Genomic DNA, 21756 nt, shown 5'->3' on the forward strand with positions numbered 1-21756 from the left:
AGGATTATTCTTATTCTCCTCTATTAATGAGGAGAAGTATGCTGCTCTTGCTTTACAAAGGGTCCTCTTATACAGCAGTAAACCATTTTTCCAGACTAGGAAGGACTCTCGCAGGCCTGTGGAGCGATATTTTCTCTCCAGTTTCCTAGCATTTTGCTTCAAAGTACGCAGCTCTGCATTAAACCAAGGAGCAAGCTTTCTATTTTTAACGGTTTTCATTTTCAAAGGAGCTGCGTTGTCTAAGGCAATACGCAGAGAACTAGCAACCCCCTCAACAAAATCATCAACCTGTGAAGGGGAATAAGCTAAGCTTTTGCACTCTGCAGCACTGCTCAGTGACACAGAGCAGAGAGAAAGTGAAGCAGATTCTTTAAAATTTATAACTGCACTATCTGATAAAGATCTACTAAAATTGAACCTTCTTTTGGGGGAGGAGAACTCTGTTAAAGTAATCCTGAAGGTTATTAGAAAGTGGTCAGAGAGGACAGGGTTGTGAGGAAATACTGTTATTTCTTCACATTCTATGCCGTATGTCAGCACAAGATCCAAAGTATGAAGATGAGAATGCGTGGGACTATTCACATTTTGAACAAAGCCAATAGTGTCTAAGATAGCATTAAAGGCTGCTCTTAAGCTATCGCCTTCAATGTCAGCATGGATGTTAAAATCTCCCACTATGATGACCCTGTCAGTATTTAATACCAAATCAGAAAGGAACTCTGAAAACTCATCTAAAAATTCAGAGTAAGGACCTGGTGGACGATACAAAGTTACAAAAAGAAGAGGTTTTCTTGCCTTGAAATTTGGATCAGGGAAATTAAGGGTTAAATGTTCAAAAGAGTTGTAGGAATTAATTGTTTTGGGAGTAATCAGTAAGTCAGACTCGAAGATTGTTGCTACTCCTCCTCCTCGCCCAGAACTTCTGGGGATGTGAAAATTTAAATAGCTTGAAGGAGTTGCCTCATTTATGCTCACATAATCCTCTTGCTGCAGCCAGGTTTCTGTAAGGCAAAACAAGTCAATGTGATTATCACAAATCAAGTCATTAACTAGTAGACTTTTAGAGGAAAGCGATCTTATGTTAAACAGACCGCATTTAATTGTTTTAACTTTTTCCCCAATTGGAGTTATTTTGATTTTAATTAGATTATCATGATTTACTCCTTTGGGAATCTTTGCTAATTTATTAGATTTTGGTCGTGGGCAAGACACTGTCTGGATGGAGTAAAGAGTGGGTAACAGTAGAGAAGCTGCAGAGATGTGTGTTAAACTACAACTCTGCTTCCTGGTCTGCACCCTGGGTGGTCAGGGTTTTGGAGGACTAATAAATGTGGCCAGATTCCTAGAAAGAAGAGCTGCACCATCCAAAGTGGGATGGATGCCGTCTCTCCGAATCAGACCAGGCTTTCCCCAAAAGGATTGCCAATTATTAATGTAGCCCACGTTGTTTTCAGGGCACCACCTAGACAACCAGCGATTGAATGACGACATGCGGCTAAACATGTCATCACTGGTCAGATCAGGGAGGGGACCAGAGAAAATTACGGAGTCCGACATTTTTTTGGCAAACTTACACACCGAAGCAACACTAATTTTAGTGACCTCCGATCGGCGTAACCGGGTGTCATTACCACCAGCGTGAATAACAATCTTACTGTATTTAACCTTATCCTTAGCCAGTAGTTTCAGGTAGGATTTGATGTCGCCCGTTCTGGCCCCCGGCAAACATTTGACTATGGTCCCTGGTGTCTCTAATGCCACGTTTCTGACTATGGAGCTGCCAATCACCAGAGTGGGCTTCTCAGTGGGTGTGTCACTGAGTGGGGAAAACCGGTTAGAAACGTGAACGGGTTGGTGGTGACCAGTGGGCAGAGATCCACGACTACGCTTTCTGCGTACAGTTACCCAATCGCCTGGCTGCTCAGGCACTTTTGGAGGACAGCTACGTGGGGGGCCTACTTCAACAGCCTGAAGCCTGGATTCTAACTCTGACACCCTCGCCTCCAAAGCTACAAAAATACTACACTTATTACACATCCCATTATCACTAAAGGAGGCAGAGGAATAACTGAACATCTGACACAGAGAGCAGGAGAGAGGAGAGGAAGAAGGAAGAGTTGGAAAAGAGTCAAGGGAGGGAGAGAGAGAAGCCATAGCAATGCTAAGCTAGCGCTAGCCTAGGCTAGCTACTTCTTGCTATCAGAAATAAAACCGTGTGAAACTGACAAGTGCTCAGTAGAAAAGTGCAGCAGAAGGTGCTATGTTTTAAAGTAGTCAGTTAGAGTTACTTAGATACAGAGATATCACAGAGAAAATAACTTACCTTCAGATGGAGATCCTCTGAACAGCTGCGCACTCAGTTGCACACTCAGTTAATCCAAACAGGAAGTGAACAGGTCCCTTAGTAATGTCTCCTTATTTTACAGTTTTCTTGTAAACCTAATGTACAGTCTTTTAATCTTTACCTCTTTATTTTGGCCTACAGTTGGCAGTAAACTAAACACCCCTGCTCCCTCGGTTCCTGAGAGTCTGGTTGTGATCTAAATATTATCCTTAAACTTTGTTCCCAGCCCTGCTGTGAGGAGAAACCAAATATGTTTTATGGCAACGCTAGAGGGAGGAAACATAACTGCAAAGGAGTTACATCGGCAATTAAAACTTTTTGGATGATCACCAACACTTTTGAACAAATATTCAATGGACACCTTTTTGAGTCTTGTGTCTCTCATTAACCAGCCTAAGGCAGCACAACATTTCATGAGAAAAAATATCCTACAGACAATCAAGCATGGTGATGTTGGTCTATTTTGTCTAAGAATACTTTGCTTCCTCAGGTCTTTGATGTCTTGCCATATTGATGAAACTTTGAATAGTGCTGTCTAGCCGGAAATACTGAAGGAGAATGACTGGTCATCAGATAATGACCTGAGGCTATTAAAGTTAGGCACCAGGCAATGATCAAAAACAAACAAGCACATTAGCGTATTAAGAAATTAAAAAGACATGAAGGTTATTGATTGCAGTTCTGGGTTTTAAATACCCGTGCAATTTGCCTCTTATTCTTTTTAAATGTATTTTTCCTTCTTTTCAGGCTATGTTTGTCTAACAATAACATTTGTTCGACAATGAAACAAGTAAGAACGACAAAAAAGACAAAAGCTCAAACCTTAAAGGGGGCAAATCATTTTTCATAGTATCATAATGCAGCCTGTTAGTTAGAAGAAATTAAAAAATAATTCAAACGATTTAAGTGAAAACATCTAGAAAGGAGTGATATAATGTCTCCCACAAATCTGTTTTTTATTCACCATACCTAATGTAATTATATACAATGAATGAATCTTGATGAACAATATAAGCCTTATTGTTGTGGTAATAAGAGATGATTATTCTTTGTTTGTCGTGATTTCTGTCTTATGCAAAATGCTTTTCATAAGATTAAGTAGAGTTGATAAAAACTTGCTTTTAACAAAAATATTTATTTGCTAGAAATACCGGAATGGTAACACTTATGATGGACTTACAGATCTATGAGTTAGAGGTAAATTAAACATTTGTCTGTATAAATTAAAACCAATACTAATGATAAGGAGATAATAAATTGTTATACCTTTATTAAGGTTGGTGACATAATAAAGAGGCAGACAGAAAACGGTTAAAACCAGACCAACTCTATGTTTTATTGGTTTGGGTTACAGCAGCTGGATGATATGCCATCTAGATATACCATCTGTTCTATACGGGTATCTAAGTCCCAGTGGGTAAAAGCTCCTGCATACACCTTTATGGGTCTTTTTTGGCATAAAGATATCCATTAACAATTCTGACACATGCTTACAACCCCCCTCCCCAAAGCAAATCATCTGTTAGGGCCATTAAAATCATAATAATAACTGCCTACCAACCCAAATTATTGTTTTGAGGCAAAGCAAAACACAAAAGGGGGGTTCTTGCGTTTACAGATGAAGCCAGACAGAGACCTGACTTATCAGAACAATCATGGTTTATCAACGTTCGCCAGCCTTTCGATGGGCATCTGTTGCATTGTCATTTGAAGTCACCTCATAGGAAGACACTGTTCCAATTGCAGTTGCCAGTTCTTTCTTTGTTGCTCCTTTTGTTGTCTCACATAAGCGATTTCTCACCATGGGAGGAAGACATAAAGGAAAATTACAAAGAGAAAAAGAATTGATTTGTTGTGTCAAGTATAATAACTGATATTTGAATACTTCATGCTGATGCTTGGAATTGTTCTGTTGAGAAAGGTAAGCTGTTCTTGGAATTATTTTGTGGATGATGCCAGCTTTTGTACCTACAATCCCATGTGGCTTACTCCTTCCTTGATCGGATGAATCTCGCTGATTGCTTTTGAGTGTAAATAATAGAGCCAAGCTGAGTAATTCTTTGTTGCTGACATAAATGTTAGTGGTGGCTGTGTTATAGAGTCTGCCTTAAACATATTTAGGCTTTAAAGTTCCGGGTCACGTATACAAACTGTTGTGTGCTAACACACAAGCAGATTCTACTTCAGGCACATGTTTACACACTTCATTCCCAGACAAGATTTATGCAGGAAAAGGCCAAACCAGCTTTAAAGTGTCTCTCAAAAGGAAAGAGAAAAAAAAAGAAAAAATCCTCGATCTCTGTCTGCATGCTTGCTTCATTCCTCTTTCCTTTGCTTGTTTTTTTTTTCTCTCCAAACAAGCCCACAATCTGCTCCTATAATTGCATGCAATCTCATTCTGCAGAACATGACAGAATGAAATTTTTAAATGTCTGTTTTCTGCTTTGTTTGATAGATCAATCGAGCTCCAAGCTTTGGGACTGATCAGAAGATCGATTACGATGTGAAGAAAGGGGTGTTGCTCAATGCTCTCAAACTACTGAACATCAGGTATTGCTTTCTGGTGCAGTATATTGATATGCATGCAGATATGCAAAACATTGTATCAAGGGACCTTTAAAGCTTGGGTAAAGGCTGTTTTATAGGGGTCTTAAATGTTTAAAGAGCTCAATCAATCCTTTCTTTGACATATGTTGGAGTTCAGACTGTATCAGACATCTGATTTTAAGACTATTGTGATATTAGCAAATGTTTTGTTCTTTTTTTCATCAAGATAAAAAAACTATACACTTTTTAGATAATTTATCTTGTTTTTTAGCCTTTTTTACCTCATAATCTTAAAAAAAATCTTAAGAAATGATCTTACATAATAGATAACTCAACTTGTTTGTGTCATGATGGGTCAAAGAGGCAAGCCCATATGCAGAACACTCACGGAGGAGGCAGGGAAAAAGTTCAAAGGTTTATTCAAAGTTCTGAAACACAAAATATGAACAGGTTCTGAAACTGGTTTGGGCTGGATCACTGAAGTCTTGACTGGGGCCAGAGACTGTTGATTAGCAGAGTTCAGAAGGAGCTAAAGCGTCTAGCTTTAACTTAGCATGGCTGACCTTGATCTGAGCTTCCAGCTCTTCACAGAGAAGAGCAGGGGATATCCACATAGGAAATCTTCAGGTTGACTCCACTTAGGCATCTTCAGGTAAACTCCACATAGGAATCTTCAGGCTAATTCCACATAGGAATCTTCAGGTTGGCTCACCAGGGCTGATTAGCAGGTTAAGCTCACCCAGAGCTTCAGGCTAGAGACTGGTTTCCTGTGAGGCAGCTCTCCCAGAGCTTCAGGCCAGAGACAGGTTTCCAGTGAGGCAGCTCACCCAGAGCTCCAGACTAGCGACAGGTTTCCTGTGAGGCACAAACAAAGGAGAGATAGAATCAGATCTCTCACTAGAGACAAGCTAAGATTCTTTCAGTAACAGAGGCTCAGGTTGCTAACCAAACTAAGATCAACACTGCGGCATGGAAGCAAGGTCTGGCAGGAGCTTATAAAGGGGAGGTCTCCTGATGAGTAGATGCATAACAGGTGTGCTGGAAGACTCCAGCCCTAGGAGACCCACGGCGCACTCTGCTGGAGGCAGAGGGTAATCTCCAGATCCCAACAGTAACTCCAGCCCTAAGAGAAAACAACAAAAGGCAGAAGAGGATCCTCGGCGCCCTCTGGTGGGCAAGCCTGAGGATCCCAACAGTTTGAGTCGTCTCCCCCTCAGATTTAGTGCCTTTGTCTTCTCTTTAGATGTCACTATGTCACACTGTAAGAATGTGAAGAGTAACAGGAGGTTAGTTTTGATAGGATAGCTTTTGAACACATAAACTATAGTTGTGAATAAGTGTGTGCATTGTCTTGGTGATACATACAATGAGATGTAAACATTTGGACCCCAATTCAATATTTGATTTCTTATCAAGAAGTACTCAAAGGTCTAACCTATTTTCTCTCTGAATAAGAAAATGGTTTATATTCAGATAAACAATAAAACTAACATTCTCCTTCTCAGTAAACAAAAGATAATAAGTTAGCATTTTATTGCTGGGACAAAAGTTAGGACATCCATTCCACATATAACTAGTCTAACTGACTTGGATAAAATAAGGTCAATGAGACCCTTCTTGTTGTCATATAACAATCTCTGATATTGAACTGAAAGTTTGCCCACACCTCATATTCAGCTGTGGTATGGCTGAGAAGTATCTCAGATGTCCTAGAGCTGATATGGGATTTTAAGGGCCAATACCGACATTGGGGTTTTTAAGCCGATATCTGTTGAGGCTACAGCCTGGGATGCACTGTGTGAGCCACATCAAGAGGACATCAATGCAAAGACTGAGTGTGTGACTAACTACAGAAACTTCTTTTTAAACACCATCCCCACCAGAAAAGTGAGATACTTGCCAAATAATGGACATGGATCACAAGGTATCTGGAGGAACAGCTTAACAAGAAAAAAAGAGCCTTGAGGAACAGAGACAGGAAATTATTGAGGAATATACAGAAGCAACTTTAGGACAAGATAGAAAGAAAGGAGGAAAAAGAAAGCAATGAGGAATACAGGAAAAAGCTGGAAAACAAGCCCCAGCAGGACGGATGAAGATCATGTGCTTCAAGCAGAAGGATAATCAGAAAGTTGGAAGTCTGGGCAGGGCCAATGGACTGAATACTTTCTCCAATAGGTTCAGTTCAGGAACAAACTTGGCACTCTTCTCTCCTGTCTACAGTCAAATGGATATCTTCCATTCCGTCTGAAGATGGTGCTACTCCCTCTGCCTTTCACCTGTCTGTCTCAAGGAGTCAAGTTAAGAGCTAACTAAAGAGACTGAATCATAATAATTCACTAGGTTCTGTGTCAGCCCCAGAGTCCCCATGGCTTGTGCAGAGCAGCTCTGTGGGATTCTACAGCAACTCTTCAATCTTGGCCTGACCCAAGAGACTGTCTAGTGATGTGGAAAAACCTCCGGACTTGTTCCAGAACCAAAGAAAAATCAGCCAACAGACTCCAAAGATTATAGACCTGTTCTCCTTGACATACCAAATCATGAAGGTCTTGGAGATAGTCCTTTTTGTTTCACCTGAGCAAGCAAACAAGCAATTTGCTTATCACCATAGACTGGGAGTTGAACATACCATAATACACCTGCTTCAACAAACCCACTGTCAATTCAGAGTGTTTCAGAGTCGAGATCATGTTCTTTGATTTCTCCTGTGCATTTAACAAACTTCGGCCTTACTTACTTTATTAGAAACCCCAAAAGATTAAGGTGGAAGCATCAATGATGGCCTGGATCAAATGCTACCTGAAAAACAGCCCAAAGTTTGTGTCAACTGTCTAATCAAGTAGTTAGCAGCACAGGAGCACCACAGGGTACTCTTACCAATCATTTTTACTCTGTACACCTCTGACTTCTAGTACAAGACAGTATTGTCATGTGCAGAAACACTCTGATGACTCTGTATTATTGCATACATCAAAGATGGAAAAAAAGCTTAGTGCAGGGAACTTATTAACCACTTTGTGAAATGGTTTGGAAACAACCATTTGATCCTGAATTTGAACAGAACAATGTAGAAGCAACAGGAACAAGCTGAATTCTATTACCATCATGGTAGATGAAGGGGAGGTGGTCGAGAAGTATACATAGATTGGTGTTCACCTGGACAACATACTTGACTGGAGATGTAACCTCTACAAGAAGGGAAAGAGCAGATTGTACTTCTTCAGAAAGCTAAGGTCCTTCAGTGCTTGCAGAGTGTTGCTGCATATCTTCTATGAGTCTTTAGTAGAGAGTCTAATATCCTTGTCGGCGAAAATGACTTAAAATACTCAACAAACTAATAAAGCAGGAACAAAAAGAGTGGAGGCCTAAATTTCCAATGATGTCAAACCCTTGGATATCTAAAAATAATTGGAGAAGATTTAGAAATTTTAATTTTAAACAATCACCTCAGTACTTTCAGAATTCTCTCTTTAAACTTGTATAGGCTACATCCACATGAAGTCAAATTAGGCATCTGCTCAGAAAGAACTTAACTGTAAACAGCTCAAAGCTGACCAACCTGTAATGAGCATTGTAATGCTAATATTATGCCAGTGGTTGGGGTGCTAGTGATAAAGATAAAATGGTAGAAGAAGAAAGGGGTAGAATGTAAAAAAAGAACTTAGAAAAGAGAAAAAATGCATTTGTGTCGGATGAAGACACAAAATCATCAACTTCTAAAACATAGATTATAGAAGAGAACCGAAACACAAAATTCTGCTGATGTTGTTGGTTGGTGTCAGCGCATTAGCATAAAGGATGACGGAGGCTGTGTTGGCTCACATGTATAATCACTCTGCTGTGTTGCCAGTTATGTGTGTAGGGATATAATGACAGAGATGCATTGGGGGCGCCTTCAAACACGCTTGGAACTGGTTTTAAATGCAATCAGTTTTGTGGCAGCGCTGTCGTAATGGGAGCCCTAACCAACAAAGGGGCTTGTTCTATACACTCACAATCAGCTTAATCTGGACAGGGCCTTAGATTTTGCCAGGGCAGTGACCAAAGCTTTCCATCTGAACAACTTTGTATATTGTGCAGCTTGCTTCAACAACTACCCCCAACAATATTTTTCAACAGAGGCTACAAAAGCAACTGACAGCAATCTCATTAGCCAACAGCACTATTTTCTATGTAAGATATTTTACAAGACTTACACTTTGTCTCATGCCTACCTTTTCATTCTGCCCACTTGTTCCTAAATTACTAATGACACATCACATTTTGTGGAAAATCTTAAAATGTGTTGTCTTTTGCTTTTATGCTTAATTTTATTGCTTTTTTTCCTGATTGATTGATTGATTGATTGATGGATGTTTGATTGACTTTATTGATCTCACAGTGGAGAAATTTACTGTTTTCGGCTCAAATAGTCAAAAAGAAGAAGAAGGTGTCGTTGGGATCAAATGCCCCTGATGTAACCGGAACTACTCCCCCCTGAAGACACACCCCTCTGGCAGAGGTTTTAAAAGAAGTAACTTCCTGTTACTTTCTATTTTGCCGGGGGGCTCTGTGCCGCTAAAGGCTAGTCTGAGCGCTTCCCAGCTGAAAGCTATGCTATGTAGCAACCAAATCCCTCCGGAGAAGTTTGCACTCGCTGGACTGAGTCAGACTGCCCTTTTCCTGCGATTCAGAAGGAGTTGGACGCAGTGTTACCTGAAGCCTGCTGAAGCAGAAACAGAGAAGAGCTAATCCAGCTCTGCTAGCTTGAATGGGGCCCCCAATCTCTGTTTGCTGAAGGAGCCGTTAGAAGCCACCAGACCCATGACAGCCTGAGACGGAGCAGCATCGAGGAGGTGCTGCTGGAGGCTGCGGCTACAAGCTAACCACGGTAGTAAAAGGGTGACGTCTCATGCTACCGTGAGTTATAAAATTAACCCCCTTGCAAAATTGCCTCTTAATATTGCATTAAATTGGTCCAAATGTTTTTGAGCTGCTGTTGGACGAATGGGCTGGGCAGAAAACTGGTTCTGCAGAAAACTGGTTCTGCAGAAAACTGGACTGAGCCGAAGGCCTTCACTACACCGAACCAAAACAGTAACACCATCACCCCCCCCCCCCCCCCTACCTCGTGCTGAACAAGTTATAGAGGCTACATCATGAGCTAACCCTCTCTTTGTTTCAGTTGCACCCGACCAGACCAGAACCCGATCCCCTTGGGCCAGCTAAGCTAACGGGTCTTTCAGCCTCATTGCTGTTTAGTGCATTCATGAGTCATTATTCATTCTTCACCATAAAACTGAATGAAACGTCACTGTTTTGACTGTGGTTAACATATCTGTGTCAGGGTTTTATTCATCTATAGATCTATATCCAGGCATTCAGAATAGATACTGTTACATGGCTGTACGTCTTCTTTTGGCATTTGACCAATTAAATGAGCCTGAGATGTGCTGGGACCCCTTTTCCACCTGGCTCCCGCTCTTTTTCCCCCCTAATGTCCCTCTGTTGTTGCACAAACTTGCCCCTTGCATTTTTTCCACTTCCTCGCCGCCTCGGCCGTATCTAGACCACAGCTAGTTCGTGATTGTCCGTCTTGTGTTGTGGCATGGAATAGCATAGTGCAGACCACTCTTCAAAATTGGGCAATCAAAAATATCTTGGACAAGCTCACTGTGACACACTGCTGCGTGAGTATAACCAGCCCATAAAACTTTGAACATTCCTCAGACTGTGAATCGACTTTTAAACGCCTGTTCCTCTTTAATTTCTTTATTTTTGCTTATTTTCAGTCGTGTTTAGTGTCTGCTTAGTTATTAGATAAAATACTGTGTGACTGTAGCTGATAAAGGTACCATTGTATTTCAACTTGCACTCTTTTGTGTTTATTTTACACAGTGAATGATTTATCACTCAGGCTGGATTCACTCATTTTTCAGTAGTATCCGACTGAACAGAGACACATTTAGTTGGTTGGTGATGATTAACATTGCTAAGAGCCATAGCCTAAATTACTAAATTGGCGAAGGACAACTGAATTTTTAACAGCCAGATTCAGGAGTCCAACCTTTTAGGGAAGAGGCTAAAAGCAAATTACAGTTATAATCATTCAACTGATGATAATTAATATGTTTTACCCTTGATTTGAATGACCTATTAATTAACTATCACTTCCAGTTCTTGTTATATAATATATTCATTATCTTCTGGTAAACTCTCACAACAATGTGAAAGGAAGACTGTACAATGTTAAAATTGCCATTACTGTTTGTCCAAATGTCTTAGATAATCACACAAGCTGTTGGAAGGTTTCCTTATTTTCTTAACGCCTGAACGTAAGACATAGAGCTGGAGAAAAAGGCTTCTGTTATGTGTTACACATGTTGCCGATGTGAGTTAGGTCAGCGTTAGCATTACTTTTACGCTGTCTGTGATTTTAAATCCACATTTTACTGTTCTTTGATCATACATTTAGCTTCCTGTGTAGTACTTTTTGCTTGCTTTGTTTCTCCGTTCTGCTTACATAGACTCTTTTTTCTTGGTATATTTTTGTAAACGTACTATTTTTTGTTGTGCACTGCTGTGTGTGTGTAATCGTGGGCAAGCTTTTCTGTCCCCTGGCTACAGTGACTTGGTCCTCTGATTGATCACTATACACAAGACCTCTGGATCTCTGCTCCCTTTGTGGTTTTCATTCGTATGTCCTCTTCTAGCTACTCTAAATTTAGTCTCCTCTCAGTAGTCATGAAAATACAGAAACATAATGCAACACAGACAAAGAAAACATATATGTTAGGAGCACCTAAGTAAATAACAAAATCATCCATTTCAGTAATTGAATTAAGAGTTTAAGAATGAGTTATCACAAACAAAGTGATACATTTCTAGTATTTTAATTTTAGATTACCACTTTAAGCTGATGAATACCCTATAATCTGTTTCTCAGGAAATTTTACAGCTCATAGAGTCATTGAGAATGATTTTGACTTTACAGTTGTCTAGCAGACCGTTAAAGATATTCTCAACATGGCCATTAAAATTGGTTCATGCTTGAAGCATCCTTGCATTCTACACAATACCAGGTGATCAATTTAAAACTCTCAAGCAGCCCAAATTTTCTACTAGGCACACCTAATTATATTAACTTCATGGGCAGTCCCATTGCAGAGAAGTGAAAGCTACTCCTGGCGGGTATTTGCAAATATAAAAATCTATACCAAGACGATAAACTGATTGTAGACAGCTGTTAAAAATCATTTATCGTGGTTGTTTGGCTAGATAAGGAATAATTAGAAATGTTGAAAGCACCATGTTTTCTAGTGTTGACTTGTAGTTAGGGAATGTTCATTTCTGATTCGATGCTGATATTGCAGCTTTGAGAGTTAGCTGATACAAATATTAACCAGACAGGATATTGGCACGAATCATACCAGCTTTTATTACATATTTTGGACTGTAGAATGAAAATCCTTGATCAGGTTATATTCCTAAAGGATAAAGAACTGACCAATGTAAAACTAACCAATGAGTTACAAAAACGTTTAACAGAAGCAGAGTGTCTCTATCACCATGAAAATATCCGAGATTATAGACGCTGGCTAATAAAATTCGATAACAATTTTTTGGCGTATGTCGGACAGTTATCTGATTTTAATATTGGATCATGACATCCCTACCTGTAGTGTGGTGCTGTAGTCTGCAGTCTGTTCCTACTCTGCCCATTTGAATCTACCATATCGGGTAGAGGGCAGAAAAGCCACATGGTGTCAAAATGTACCCAAAGGTTGTATCAGCCTGATTCAGTGCGTATCATTTTCCCGAGGAACATGTACGGGTCAAGAATAAACCAAGCTGAAGTCATTAACATTTTTGATAAAGAACCTTCCTGTTGGCAGAGGGCTGAACCCAAAGATTTCAAAAAATAACATTACCACAGCCTTGCTCTACAGCTGCTAAATAAACATAAACCTCCCAAAAAAGAGCAATATTGTTATTAAAGCCGAACACACACTGTACAATTCTGTTGCCCTTTTCAGGCTGATCTTCCAGTCATGCGAGAATTTTTTCCATCGGGCCAGGTTTCAGCTTCATTGTGCGTCCTGCTCATTTAGTATACAGAGGGGCAATCAGCCTCTCACGACCACGACAAAATTAGGTTTTATTTTAGCGGTAAAAACATGTTTTGAAGGCAATAGAAATATTCAGAATAAAAAGCTTAAGTTTATAGAATCTAAGGCAGCCCTGTTGAACTCCTTAATATTATTAACTCTCCCTACCCAGATGAAGTCGTCATTTGTGTTTAAGGTCTTTGATTGCTTTATAGGTCTGCTCATAATACAAACGGCATTAAACTGGCATCAGTTTAAAAGCACCGACAGCACTTAGTATTCAGTTAAAAGTGCCACCAACTAAATTAAACAAAATGTTCCTCTCCCTAACATTTAGCAACCAACTGGTTTAGGAAAATCTGACTGATCTTGCCAATCTAACTGATATCTGGACTCTAGATTCTGTTTTTCTCAATATATTGTCTGAGTCTTTTGAAAAGAGCCATTTTCATCTTATTAATTAGTAAATTCTTACGTGGAAACAAGCTGTCAAACATCCTCAATACATCTATCCTACAAAGTTGTTTTTTAATGTTTATAAAATAACTATCAAACAGCTTCATATGTGGCAAACATTAGAAGAGTAAACAACCATACAGCATTGCAAAAAAGAAAAATATCAGTAGCTTTTCCTCAGAGACTTCCTCAAATCTAAGCATTTAATGGGCTTTTTATTACTTGTTTAATTGTGGTACAGGGCAAGTGATAAGAAACGAAACCTGGCTCAGGAGAAGGCGGAGGCTCAGAGACGGCTTTATGGACATGGCTCCATGAAAAAACTTGCAGCAACTTCCTCGGACTGGGAGAAACAACGTCACACTCTGGAAAGAAGAAAAGAGGAGCTGGTATGGCACAAATTGGATATCACACGTTCAGTTAATTTATATTTGCATGTTCTTTTTTTCTTTCTTTTTTTTCAGTCTTGCGCCATCCCTAATGCAATTTCTTTGGTAAATGATAGCTCTATTAGTTGCTGACCCTAGACCAGTGGAAACATAGCCTCTGTTGAGGTCATATCCTGCATAAGGTAATGATTTCTAACTGTGGTCAAAGGAGAGAATTACTCTGCTTTCATTTTTAGAACATATTGGATAAATGAAAACATAGTTCACCCACTGTATCAAAATTGATTATACTTTGTACATCCATTCTGACATATGAGCTATATTTTCCTGTTTCTTTCACTTCATATAAATTACTCATTACTGTCAAATGGCATTAAATATTTCATGCATTCTGTGCAGTGTCATCAGCACTGTTCTTTGAGAATCCCCCTTTTTCCTTTGGTCCTAATTTTGCAAACATACATTAGTATGGGATAAATTCCTTTTAAATGGCTGCAAAGATCCGTTATGTTAGGTGTTGGAATACTTAGATTGGTAGCACAGTTTTAATAAAATATATGCCATACAATCTGATGTCAAAACTAGCTTGAGCTGTTAGCTTCATGTCTAATAATGTTAGAAACCAATGGTTTCATAGTAATTTCATCAGTCACATTACATTAGACAAGACCCATATTAGCCTCTGTGTTCTTGGATTTGTTAAAGCAGATTTTATAACTCAGTGATGATCATTCCTCTCATTGTAGCTCCTTCCTCCTATTCCTCACTCCTATCCCATAGCCATTTACTGGGTCAACAGTTAGAACACTATCCAAAGTAGGAAAGGAACTCCGGACAGCTGTGCTGTATCTGGATAGCCTTAATGCTAACAGACTACCTTATGTGGCGGACACGGACACACAAACATGAACCACCGTGATCAAATTGGGACCACAGCCTATTGGAAAAGAACTACAGAGAACAATATTCACAGAAACAAAGCAAACTGATTAAGCTCTTCATTATAAAACCTAAAATGTATGAAGATGTGTACATTAGCATGAAGGTGAAGCAGCTGGTGGGCTGGTGCAAAGATAACACCCTGATCCTGAATGTGGAGAAGACAAAGGAGATCATTGTCGACTTCAGAAGGAATCGGCCTAACCACGCTCCACTGCTCATCCACAGCTCAGATGTAGAGGTTGTCGGCATTACTAAATTTCTGGGGGTGCACATCATAGACAACCTCACCTGGATTGTAAACACCACCTCACTGGTAAAAAGGGCACAAAAGCACTTGCACTTCCTGCAGAGGATGATGGGGGACCCACCCCGACCCATCCTCACAACCTTCCACAGAAGCACCTTAAAGAGCGTTCTAAGCAGCTGCCTCACTGTCTGGTGTGGAGGCTTCAGTGCCTCAGACTGGAAGAACTTGAGAAGAGTGGTTAGAACAGCAGAGAGCATGCTTCCCCAAAGTCGGTCCTCAAGGGCCGCTGTCCAGCAGGTTTTAGATATTTCCTTGCTTTAGCATAGCTAAATATGATGACTGCAGTTGCACAAAAGCCTGTTAATCAGCTCTCATTTAAAACCAGCTGTCCTGGAGCAATTAAACCTCTAAAACCTGCAGGACAGTGGCCCTCGAGGACCGACTTTGGGGATGCCTGGCAGAGAGGATCATCTGAGCTCCTCTTCCCTTAATAAAAGACATTTTATACCACCGCTGTGTGTCGGGAGCCTGTAACATCATAAATGACCCCTCACACCCCCACCATGGTCTTCCCGGCTGCCCTCTGGGAAGAGGCTTCACAGAATTCAATGCAGGTCAAACAGATTCTGCAACAGCTTCTTCCTCACTGCCATCAGACAGCTGAACTGTTGAGAAAAAAAAAAAACTCAAAATCATGTCACAGACTCTGCATCAAACTGATAACACCAAACCAAAAATACTGCATATTTGCACCATATATATATTAATGCTCTGAACTTCCATATCATTGCCTTTTTTGCACCATTATTTTTTTCCTACCGCACTGTTCACATTTGATCACTGCTGCACTTTATGGAATGGAAATGTTCATTTACTGTCTGAAAAGCTGTACTAAGCGAAATTTCTTTTTATATACACCCTGTGTATACAAAAATTAAAATAAAAGTTGTCTAAGTCTAGCATGTGTGAGAGAGAGTACATGACATGAAATAATGCATTCATGGTTATCTCCATGAAGATAGCTATGCCTATACGGTCTGTCATGCAAAGGATTGTCGGCGACCTGCTAGCAGTGGGTAGGGATGCCAGGAGGTCCCTATGCTAACTGCATTTTTAATAGGAAACTGCTTGCTGGTCCTAGCTCCTTCCTGCTGACCTCCACTGTGCCTTTGGTGTCCTTACTTATGTGCGATATTCTGAGAGTGAAAAACAATTTGTTACTATTTCAAACTCTGTTCAAAAAGTTCATATATTGCCTAAATTTTGGCTGAAGTGGAGATGGACAATCTGGGCTGGGTTTCATTTTAGAGGACAGTTCACTCAGCATGGATGCCTCAAATTGTTAAGAAGAGGAAGAGAAGACTTTACTCTCATAATTTTTACCTGACCATGAGACACAGTGGTAGGCTCAGCTCTCCCGTGTTTATAGGTATCATATTTTATTTAGAGGTAACCATGTAGTGATGCTGAGTGGAACATGCTGCTTTTCCATCTCATCTGTTGCAAAAACCAAATTAAAAGATAAGAAAGTTAAATCTGACAGCACATTTAGTTTTCTTTGTACTTTCATAGTTATTGAATTTGGGGTATTTTTGGATTGCATCGAAGTATTTTAGGATGTAGTACTGTTAAATAAAGACGTATTTATTGTGCAAGATATGAACAGCGTGCTGATATGCTGCAGATTAAGAAACGAACTGTTAGGTTCAAATGGGAACAAAAATGTAAGAAGAAAATCAGTTTCACTTATTTCTAAGCACATGTCACAAAAGTGTAAGTTTTCTGCGGCATATGCACCATCTAATTATTTTTTCTTTAAATGGAGGATGTGAGGAGCTTTTCTCATCTAGATGGGGGAAAGTGGCAGCCACTAAGGCTTTAATGCCTCCCACCCTCTTTGATTAGCCTTTTGATAGCCACAGCTGTAATCAGTGGGAATAAGGAGCAAAGGATCAGAGCCGCTCTTGGAAAAAGGGCACCACCTCATTTTTGAGTGCTGTTTTGGCTGAAGTGTGAGCTCCGTTTCAGGTGTGCTGAAGGCTTACATCACTCACCATTTAATGATACATCGGAGCTAGTGGCAAAGTGATCCCCATATCTTTGCTTTTAATCAATCTGACAAGCTTAGGCACTCAATTAGACCTGTAAAAAAAAACTAATGAGAGATGGAAAGGGAGAACATATTATTCATCGGTGGCAGTGACTTCCTTCTTTTTCGCCTTGTATTCTGAAAGAATACATTTAGTTTATCTTTTAGTGAGTTTAATTGAAATATTTTCCTTTTGTTTCTAGAAAGAGCGACTTGCACAGGTTCGCAAGCAGGTTTCCAGGGAAGAATATGAAAATCAACATCTGGGGAATTACAGGTAAGGACGAGGCAAACAGCTGGGAAAATTGGGCTCTCCCTCCAGGAACTTCACCCACTGTTTCTGTGCCAGGTTTTTCACATTTACAAGGTAATCTGCAAAATGTCAAACTCTTGGTTGAATAAATATTGCTGCTGACAAAATAAAACAAAAAAGCAGTCCTTTTGCATGTTGCAGAGAAAAGGAATAAACACGTTAAAGATGGAAAAGCAAAAGAAAGGAGGCTGAAATGGCTTCTTTTCTGCAAGTTTTTACCCATTTGCCACATTTTAGAAACAAAGATTAGCAGTTAAACTTTGATTGCTGGCTGCGAGCCATTTCATCCCTCCCTGAAAAACCTTTTCTCCCCCTTCTCCTTAATACCCCCAGCTGGGTCTCTGGAAGACACAGAGCATTTAAATTTTCACCCTAAAGCATAACTTAGCAAGCTAAAACGTACCATTTCTACCGTTTAAACTGCTCACTCTCTTTACTTCGTTTTATACATAATTTTCTTTATACAGCACGTTGGCATCCAAATCATTTTATTTCTCTATTGTCTTTCTCTTAATTCTCTAAACAAAAACAGACACTCTTTCGTGTCTTTCTCTCTCTAAAAGACAAAGCATATTCTTGACTCATTTCATGACTGATTCTTTGCTTAAAATGCTTCTCAAAGCCTGCATGAAGTGCTGCTTCCTCCTTCCTTTTCCTCGACAGGCTGCCAGACAGTCAATCAGGCAGGCTGAGGTCTGTCTGGAGCAGCCCTAATAAAGACCTCTTAGCATTCAAATGGTGCCCCAGCGCCGTGCTGAACTCTGATTAACACACTGCTCCTCATTAGATGGGTTTGGGTAATGAACTCACTTACATTTGGCTATTAAATGAAATCTGTTTCAGGTACAGCCCGTGTTACATCCAAGGGAGACCCAGCTGCTTGTTGCTCATTCGCTATCATTTCACACGGCAGAAGCCATGAGGCTTTAAAGGGGCTGTCAAGTAAAAAAACAAAAACAAAGGGAGATTTTTCTTTCATCTTAAATGAGTAGTTAGAGTTCTACATTTCACTTAAGTTGGATCACATGTACAAAAATCAAATCATCAAACCAATTGAAGCATCCATATCAAAAAGTGAGGGCTTTACTTGTCCTGCTGAGGAATTGACCATGATCTCTGTGGTTAAGATCAGCCCACTTAACTACTGGCAAGCTCTAGCACTTATTATTTCTTTTGATGATATTTATACCATGAGAACTTTTTAAATGTGTTTTTTTTTTTAATCAAGTGTGTCTTTGAAAAGAGATGAAATCAGGTCCATACTCCTTTAAAGTGATATGACTCAAAGCAGTACCTCACAGAAGGATTCATATACCTTGAACTTTTTCATACCTGCTCACATAACAACCACCGACTGCTATGCATCTTTTGTGCAACAGACTGACACAAAGTACTGCATATCTGTGAAGTTGCAGGTTTTTCTTTATATTCTGCAAATAAAAATAAGTATAAAGCTTTCTCCTTTCATGGTAGAAGCAACCTTTCCTGTAATTAAAATCAAGTCTTATGTGATTTGTCTCTACCAGCTTTATATAACTACTATATAAAATGTCTTTTCCCCTGACAGTTTTACTAGCAAAGTGGTCAGATTAGACTAAGAATTTCTCTAAATAGAATTTAATTTTGTTCTGAATCCTGACTAAAATATGGTTTCACCAAAATGATCCTATTGTTGCTCTGGCTGTCTGTCGAAGTTCTCTGTAAGCCAGAATGTGAACTTCCCTCCATGGATCAGGTATTTTGCAGCCTCTATATCTGCATTTATGTAGAACTGTATCGACTTTTCAACAATATGGAAATCATGAACCCAGAACCGCCACAGTGCATAAATTTATAAGTTGCAGATGGGAAGCAGTTAAAGTTTTAATGGTGAAACAGTTAACCTTTACTTGGTATTTTCATTGCTCTAAAATGCACTGAACTCACAGGCTGAGATATAAGAGCATGTCACAAGCACATCTTTAGAAACCAGTATTTATATAGTTATATAACAATGTGTTCTGCTTTAGACATTACAGCTATGTCTGAATCAGGAGGGCCCTCTAACAGACTGGGAATTGGCTCCCAATAGTCCCGCTCACATGCCAGAACATTCAGCTGCTTTTGCACTTAAACTGCATGATGATTATTTTGCTTAGAGAGCTGACATTGTTTGGATTTGATGGCCAATGCGATGATGAGGGTGTTTTTAGAGATGTATTTTGAGGATAACCAGCCAGAGGTTGCATTATTCTAATCTCTTCAGATCCAAGATAAACACTATGGTTAGTTTAGTCTTGATGGTAGTTTTTAAAATGTGCGAACAGACGCATGAATGCATATTTTCACTTGGCGTTTTCTTGACATGCTGTAATCCGTTTCTCCCAATTATCTTTTTCTCATTTTATCCATTTACTTAATTTAACTTAACTCTTATTCCCTCTGTATCTCCTAACATTGTCCAACTTCTGTTCATTCTTTTAATTTTAATTTTACTTTAACTTTTCTAAACTTATGCAAATGATATAACTTGCCCTTTAACCTTGATGCTTCCTTTTGCTTAACCCCACTCTCTCTCCATCTGTTCTTCCTCCTCTCCACACTTTATTTCCCCTCTCACATTTCACATCGTCTTGCCTCAATGATACCCCATTTTTTGTTACCTTCCATTTTCCATCTATTTTTTATTTATTTTTGTACCTTTCTCGCTCTCCTTGCCCCTCTCTCTCCCTGTCTCTGTGGCCTGCAGACGTATTTACCCCCCAGACGACAAGCTGCTGTTGGAAAAGTATGAAAGCCTGCTCTCGGCCGCCTTTCAGACCTTCCTTGCCGGGCGAGCTGCCTCACTTCAAAAGGAAATGAATAATCCTCTGAAACGAATGAAGGCACGTACATCAGTGACAGACTGTCACGGACACACACACGCACTCACGCAAACACACACTGAGAAAACCTGCAGAGATCCACACCTGAACACACACACACATCACTCAGGCATCTGTGGACTAGAGGCAGAGGAACACACAGGCACATTTTTGTTAAGATTCTGTCCACAGAGACAAATAGGGATGTGCAAATAATGTGGAGTGTGCTGGTTTTTGTTAGAAAGTTTGACAATATGTAGGAAGGCAGAGCATAATATGAGTTTACTGTCATTCAGACTGTCTCTTCACAAATATTTGTTGGTTGGTCAGGGTGTTGTTAAAAAGGAAAATCAAGTCCCACAGAACAATGTTATTTTTGTTTCTTTATTCACTTCATCTCTCTTCACTCTTTCGTCTGTCCTCTTTCTGGATATCTTTCTTTCTTTGTGTCCTCCATCAGTACTGAGTGAGTAGCAGCTGCTTCCCACTCATATCTGAACATTTCCTTTATTTCAAAGGCTAAGAAAAAGAATACATTGTACAAAGAGACATTTGACGCGATAAAAATCAAATTACTTTTACAGTGTCTTGAACTTGAACCTGACAATTTTACAGAATTAGGAGGTAATGTGTTCATGAGTTGTAAATGTCAAAAGCTCTTCATTGGTTGGCAAAATGCTTCTTTTATTTAACTGTGAAAGTGTTTTAAAGATAAAATCAACATTGAAATAAACTGAGAGATACAAAGATTAACATACAGGAGGATAAGAAAGAGGGTAGCAGAGCACATAGATGATAAGTTGCAAATAGAAATATTATCTTTGTCATATTTATGTTTAAAAAAAAAGAGAGACTTTAAAGGAGAATTTAAGAGCATTTTTTTCTCATCATATCAATTTATGCAATTGATGGATAAAAACAATGAAGCTAAAAGACACAGGCACCGAGCATTTAGCAAGAATCAAACACAGAGAGGAACGAGGGAATAGAGGCATTAAGAGACAGTAAAGTCATTGTTATTGATGAATTTACTGACACTTTTGAAATTTCAAATGCGGGATCAATAAGTACATGCCCCTGACCTACTTTTGGTTGTTTAATTTAGCTGAAATTTTGCATGTGCAAATATGTATATCTCTATAGATTATGTGGCAAATTACAGCTCTGAACCTATTGTTTGTTTTGTTTTTCTAGCTTTTTTTATTGTCATTACACTGTCACAAGTACAGAGCAACGAAATTAACTGTCTGCATTTAACTCATCTCCTTTGGGAGCAGTGGGTTGCCATTGTGTGGCACCTGGGGAGCAGTGTGGGTTTAAGGGTCTTTTGCTCAGGTATCCAGAGGAGCATTCTGTGGGAGTGGGGCCTGAACTCGGAACCTCTGAATTCTGAGATTCCAAGCCAATTCGAAGCGTTACTCCAATGCCCTAACCACTAGGTTAAGGCATTGGAACCACCATGTTGTGGTTTCTGATTTGCAGGTGTTTGAACTGAGTAA

General features: G+C 39.6%; 1 protein-coding gene across 3 annotated transcripts in view; it reads left to right on the forward strand.

Annotated features, from left to right (window-relative positions):
* The window catches only part of ttll7 (tubulin tyrosine ligase-like family, member 7), a 110648-nt gene that overhangs the window by 46332 nt on the left and 42560 nt on the right, over positions 1-21756 (forward strand). For all 3 annotated transcript variants that reach the window (XM_038272161.1, XM_038272160.1, XM_038272162.1), the window contains exons 10-13: positions 4800-4894; positions 13676-13823; positions 17305-17378; positions 20143-20278. In XM_038272161.1, coding sequence (XP_038128089.1) covers positions 4800-4894; positions 13676-13823; positions 17305-17378; positions 20143-20278 — 453 coding nt within the window. The remainder of the gene's footprint in view (positions 1-4799; positions 4895-13675; positions 13824-17304; positions 17379-20142; positions 20279-21756) is intronic.

Source organism: Cyprinodon tularosa, unplaced genomic scaffold (assembly GCF_016077235.1).
Source record: "Cyprinodon tularosa strain WSP-4 unplaced genomic scaffold, ASM1607723v1 ctg82, whole genome shotgun sequence".
In the NCBI taxonomy this organism is placed as follows: Eukaryota; Metazoa; Chordata; class Actinopteri; order Cyprinodontiformes; family Cyprinodontidae; genus Cyprinodon; species Cyprinodon tularosa.